Source organism: Oryza glaberrima, chromosome 11 (assembly GCF_000147395.1).
Source record: "Oryza glaberrima chromosome 11, OglaRS2, whole genome shotgun sequence".
Lineage (NCBI taxonomy): Eukaryota > Viridiplantae > Streptophyta > Magnoliopsida > Poales > Poaceae > Oryza > Oryza glaberrima.
In genome coordinates this window covers 10,612,013-10,618,688 of record NC_068336.1, presented here as the reverse complement: position 1 = coordinate 10,618,688, position 6,676 = coordinate 10,612,013, and the positions used below count along the sequence as shown (strand labels likewise).

Sequence of the window (6,676 nt, the reverse complement as noted above, 5' to 3'; positions counted from 1 at the left end):
GGATCGAGATGTCGACTAGAGGGGGGGTGAATAAGCGATTTAAAACTAAATAACACCTAATCAAATCTAACCTAAGTTGCTAGGCTTGGTGAGGGTGAACACTAACTAAGCAACTAAGTTATGTTTTTCAAACCTAGGGTGATAGTGGCTCAATTATATCTCTAGGAAAGTAAATCACGCTCCTATGTCGATGTTTTGCAATCCTAGGGTGATATGATCTCAAGTGTGTCTCTAGAAATGTAAATTGCACAAATGTAAATGCGACAATCAAATGAGACAATGAGACAAGAGATTTTTCACCGAGGTTCAGAAACTCGCCAGTTTCCTACTCCCCGTTGAGGCGAGCCCAACTCCACTGCTCAACCACGAAGCCACTGCACGCCCCCTTCGTCAAGGGGTGGGCAAGGCGGGAGCCGGCCCACGGAGAGGACTACCCAAGCCTCGATCACTCGGGGTAGTTCTTCCTTCACTCCGAAGGTGGTGAACTCCAAACCACTCACAAACCGGCGCTGGGCCTCCTCCACAATCTTCTCGGAGAGGTCACCGGGCAACTCCTCCATAAGCCATCTAGGAGGCGGCAACCTCCAAGAGTAACAAGCAATGACCCGGTGTGGAGATGATCAAGTGCCACACTAGCTCTACAATGGAAGCAAATGCACTTGACTCTTGGCTAAACAACCCTCTAACACACTAGATGGATGAACACAAAGCTCAAGTGAGTGTGAGAGAGGTGCAAGGAGTGTATGCCATTGAATTGGGTGCCAAGAGAGCCCCCTTGCTGCTGGTGGGGGAGTATTTATACTCCCACCCACCAAAACTAGCCGTTGGGGGCGAAATCCCCCAACTCTGTGCTCTGCCGGTCTGACCGGAGGTTTGTGGCCGGTCAGACCGTGCTACTCTGCAACGGCTAGAAAACTAGCCGTTGTAGCCCTGTCAGAGGGCCCCATCGGCCTGGCCGGTCAGACCGAAATGGGGTGGCCGGTCAGACCGGCCTCGGCTCGGTCAGACCGCCCTCAGCTCGGTCTGACCGAATACAGCTCCGTCGGCTCTGTACCGGCCATCTCGAGCAGCACCATCTCGGCCTCCAGGGGGCCAGTTTGACCGGGAAAGTGCCGCTGGTCAGACCGCCACTATGTAGCCGGTCTGACCGGCCAGGGCACGCCGGTCAGACCGCCACTATGTGGCCGGTCTGACCGCCCCTGGTCAGGCCGAACCCAGTGAATTTGCAAGTGAATGTGTAAGAGAGCACAAATGAAAATGCAATGACCTAATGTGGCAATTAAAATCATCTCTTTGCTAGGTCATTACCCCTCTTAACAGTACGGCGAAACTAAAATTAAACTAGCAAATTTGATCACCCTACACCTCGATCAATTCTAAATTAAAGCGCTAGTTTTACCGTCTTCTTTCCCTTTGCTTTGCGCCGTCAATTTTAATCCATCGATAATCATCCATGCGCACATATGATGTGGACCTAACTTAAAATGTATAGCTCAAAGACAACGGTTAGCCACAATTAGTGCTTCTCATTAATTACCAAAATTAACACCGGGGGCCTAGATGCTTCAGCAGGGTCGTTGATGCGGCGACGGCCTCGGGGTTGACATGGCCGGGCTCAGGGTCGACGCGGCAGGGAGCGGGGCTGTTGATGCGGCGGCGGCCTCGGGGTTGACGTGGCCGGGCTCGGGGTCGATGTGGCCTCCGGATCTTGTAGGCGGCAGCGTGCGGACTTGGCGGAGAGGAAGCCGGCGGCGGCGGACTTGGAGAGGAAGCCGGCGGTGGCGGTCTTGCGCATGGAGGAGGCGCTAGCGGTCGGGGAGGCTGTACGACGATGGAGGAGGCGGTGGTGGATCTTGAAGCAGGAGGCAGCGGCGGCGTCGCGGAGGAGGAGGCGGCGGTGGATCTTGAACCAGTAGGCGTGGAGGGAGATGGCGGCGGTCGGGAGGCGAGGGCTTAGAGGAGAAGGCGGCGGTGGTGGATCTTGAACCGGGGGGCGTGGAGGGAGGCGGCGGTGGATCATGAACCGGGGGGCGTGGAGGGAGGCGGTGGCGGTCGGGAGGCGATGGCTTGGAGGAGAAAGAGGCGGTGTCGGCGGTGGAGGAGGAGGAGGAGGCGCTAGCGGCGGTGGATCTAGAGAGTGAGAGAGTAAGAGAGAGTAAGGACTCGTGGATGAGGATTGACTAAGTAAACCCTAGTCAATCCTCATCTCTATCGGGCAGACTACTAAGCCCGATGCGGATGACACTCATCCGTGACGGGCGTTAGTACTTTGCCCGATAAGGATGATACCTATCCATGACGGGCATTAGCACTAAGCCCGATAGAGATGGAATAATCTCTATCGGGCATAGTACTAAAGCCCGTCACAGATGACTTATTAAAATATTTTTAAGTTATAAAAATCATTTATAATTAACTTCTACCCGAATTAAAATTGCTATTACATTTGATTTATCTCATATAATTAACAAATGTCTTATTTACATAGTTTACAATTCCTATTAATTTTTAAAATTCATATAATTAACAATTGCCTTTCCCACATATAGTTTAAAATTCCTATTATTTTTTAAAAATCATATAATTAGCAATTGCCTTTCTCACATATAGTTTAAAATTCCTATTAATTTTTTAAAATCATATAATTGACAATTGCCTTTCTCACATATAGTTTAAAATAACAAGTATAACTTTTTAAAACCACATAATTAACAAATCCATTTCTTCAAAGAGTTTTAAATCGTAATTAACTGGAATGGCATGAAACATATGCAATTCATTCATTAAGGCTTCAATACAAATTAAATACATCATTTACAGTGATATGCCTTCCGAATGGTCTGAACGAACGTACGCCACTTCGTCTTCGGGATCATCGTCAAGGTCGATCTGAGGTCTCACATGAAGATTCTTGTTGTATTCTTCTTTATCGACGACGTTGTCCACCCCCACAATTCTTCGCTTGCCATCCCTAACGACGTGCATCTTCTTGTTTGCGGGGTCTTTTATGTAGAAAATATGTTCGACCTGCTTCGCTAGTACGAATGGTTCGTCTGCGTATCCAACCTTGGCCTGGTCCACTAATGTGAATCCTTCCTTGTCGACTTTGACACCAGTGCGGATATTCACCCAACTGCAACGAAACAAAGGGACTTTGAAGTTTAGGTAGTTCAGCTTCCATATCTGCTCTATGCGGCCGTAGTATGTGCTTGATCCAACCTGATGCTGATATGCATCTATACGGACTCCACTGTTTTGCACTGTGGTTTTCTCATCTTGTGTGACGGTGTAAAATGTGTATCCATTGATATCGTACCCTTGCCATGTGTCAACATCCCAAGATGGACCCCTTGCCAACCTTTGTAATATTTCACTTAGGCCATCGGTCGACCGTGCTACACGATCCTTGAACCATTCGTTGAAGCAAGCACCATGTTCTCTGTTGATCCAAATATCTGATCGACCAATATTGTCCCATCAGACCTTCGCTAAATGCTCCTTAAAGTATGGGGTTACTTCAGCCATATGTTGCAGCACTGCGAAATGAGCCTGCGCATAGTAAGCTTGATCGGGAACAATTCTTTTTCTGACAGTTGTGCCAACACCTGCGAACCTTCCTTCGTGGCGAGACGCAGGAACTCCGATAGGATCAGTCTCGGCCATGTAATCGATACAGAACTCAATGGCCTCCTCGATCGTGTAACCTTCAATGTTGCTCCCCTCTGGTTTTGCTCTGTTCCGAACGTAGGACTTCAGAATTCCCATGTACCTCTCGAATGGCCACATTTCTCTAATAAGAGTTGGCCCACATATTTTTGTTTGCTTCACTAGGTGAACAGTGAGATGAACCATGATATCGAAGAAAGCCAGTGGAAAATACATCTCCAAGTGACACAGGGTATTGACAATATCGGCCTGCAACCCATCTAGGTCTTCTGGATCTATAATCTTCTGACCGATTGCATTGAAGAAGGCACAAAGCTGTTGGATAGTGCGACGGACTTGTGGTGGTAGAATGCCTCTGATAGCAACTGGCAAGATCTGTGTGATTAGCAGTGGCAATCGTGAGACTCCATTGCAACCAGTTTTAGATCCTCCAATTTAACATACTTACTTATTCTCGCGCAATAGCCCGAAGGAACTTTAATATCTACCAGGCATGAAAGCATTGCGATCTTCTCATCCTTCGACAATGTGTGGCAAGCTGGTGGGAGGTACACTCTTCCTGTCTTCTCATCCGTAACAGGTTGAAGTTCACTGCGAATGTTCATCTCCTATAGATCAAGACGTGCATTCAACCCGTCCTTTGTCTTGCCAGGCATATTCAGCAACAGCCCCAGCAAGCTATCGCACGCATTCTTCTCTACGTGCATCAGATCAATGCAATGACGGACCTCCAGATCTTTCTAGTAAGGTAGCCGCAATATGGATTTTTTCTTCCACATCCTTTTCTTGTCCTCCTTGCTACGTTTTCTTTTCTGCCCAAACTCATTAGTAATGTCTTTCACCATGTTGTATACTTGATCTCCGGACAAATTCTCAGGGGCAGACCCAAGTTCTTTCTTACCATTGAAAATTTTCTTCTTTCTTTTAAAGGCGTGCCGTAGGGGGAGCCATCTCCTATGACCCATGTAAGACAAACTAGATATTGCAGTTATGAATGTTACTTAATAGATCGAACTCAACCGATGCAGCATTAAGCATAAGAATAAATACAAGATCCAAACATATTGATGAAAATCTCTAAGAGATGGTAGATATGCTATATAATCTAGATTACCAACAATATCTAACTCTATCGGCTGCCTTCCAATAATAGATATTGGCCAGTGTAGGGTTAGATTATGATACTAATAAAGATTATGAAGCATATATGTTAACTCGACGATTTACATAACCAAGATTAGAGTGTCATAAAGATGTAAGTACTAATCCCGAGAACACAAGCCGCCATGATAAGCTTTACCTCTTGTTGAAGATCGAAATCGATGCAGCTCAACCCGAAAGCAAGAACTCGTCGAAACAAGAAAAGTAGAAAAAGGTGGCGATGCGTCAAAAGTGTTATTGAACTGTTGTTAAATGTTTACATGAGATCGGGTCATATTTATACCCGAGATACATGACAGGTCCTTGCCGGACACGACTCTTATCTCTAACAAACTCTAAGATACAAACGAATCTTCACGGCAGACCCTTGCCGAGATATATCTCTAAAGAAATTATTCAAAATATCCTAATTAATAGATACAATTGCCTACTCGTGAGCTTATCTCAATCGTGGCAATACCTGTGCAGCACGCTAATCAATCCCGGAGATGATCATATAACCACCTTAGCGAGATCGGCTACATCGGCTGTCTTTCGTCCAATCTATGCTAGCCGATGCAGTCTTCAGCCGATGCCCCCATAGCTGATGCGAACTGTGTTCCCAGGAGACAATTCCCTATCATATCCGCTTCGATCCCAATGCCAAATCTAGTTCATGGCTTACCAAATTTGGTCGTTAACAAACAGGAAGCGTGGAAAACAGGATGACAAGTGATGTTGATTCCCTTTTCGCATCCATGATGTGTCGGTTCTGACACGGGACAGAGAAATTTAACAGAGGGCGTGTGGTTGACTGCCACTTAACAGAGGGGACCAGCACCTCTTTTTCTACCATTTGCTAGGCAATGACAGGGTTCCCCCATATTTAGCTAGGCATGGTAATCCTTGTTTGTCACGTGCATGTGCGGATTAGGTGCGGAGGCATGCTAGGCTATCGGCGCACCGCAACTTAGCGTGGCCCCATACTAAGTGCCCCCAAGGCCTCAGTAGAGCAGGAATGGCTATGTGGCAAGCAATTGCACCTCCCAAGTCCATGGTGGACCCAGATAGGGCACACCTAGAGGAAGGTAGAACAAACTAAAGGCGGCCTCTTCTAAGGACACATGCGCAATCTAATGATCATGTGAATAAAAAACTCTCTTGAACTTTGATCTTGTTGTGTCCCTAAATAAGGAGGGGGGAGGGGAGAATTCGGTGAAGTGTGAAAGGATATACTTCAGCACATTTAGCCAAGCTGTTAGCGTACACACAACGGAAGGAAAGAGGAACTATATACCGTGGATCGATGAACTTGTAAGATCCTTTAACGCGGAGGAGAGAAATCCATCTCATAGGAGTGGGAGTAGGGTATTCCTTCGGGTGGCCAAAACCCGGTCCGTATATTTCCTTGTGTTCATCCTATTAGGGGAATAAGCAGGGCCCAGGGCATACTCTCAGATGCGACTTACTCACTAGTCGAACTCATAAAAGAGGGTCCATACGGATCCCCGCTATCGGGGCCCCTCACCCTAACAACCACATTGACTACTTCCTCTACGTCATGGCTGGTGGCGATAATATGGTTGGTGGCAAGAAAAGGAACGGCGACGGTTCTATTGGCAGGAATGGCAACGGTAACGGTTCTGCTTTCACTTCTACTGTTGCAGCATTGTATATTGTTCTCCTCCTCTGTTTCTTTCTATATATTGATTCTGCTTTTATAGCAAATAAACTAGCATATTTGTTTCTACAGTTTATACATATATAGTCTGTCCATTTTGCGTATCCCTATTATTGGGAGTAATTCGTCTATAATTTTGCATTATCATGGTTTACATTTACATCGTATTGGTTTACACTGTTTATTTCT

The 6,676-nt window shown here is 46.6% G+C and overlaps 1 protein-coding gene across 1 annotated transcript; it reads right to left on the bottom strand.

Annotated features, from left to right (window-relative positions):
- Positions 1 to 2,814: 2,814 nt before the first annotated feature.
- On the bottom strand, positions 2,815 to 4,271 carry LOC127755682 (uncharacterized). Its single transcript, XM_052281362.1, has 3 exons — positions 4,155 to 4,271; positions 3,484 to 4,041; positions 2,815 to 3,405 (listed from the first exon to the last, which is right to left on the bottom strand). The coding sequence occupies exons 1-3, from the start codon at positions 4,269 to 4,271 to the stop codon at positions 2,815 to 2,817; spliced, it is 1,266 nt and encodes a 421-aa protein (XP_052137322.1).
- Between the last annotated feature and the right edge of the window lie 2,405 nt (positions 4,272 to 6,676).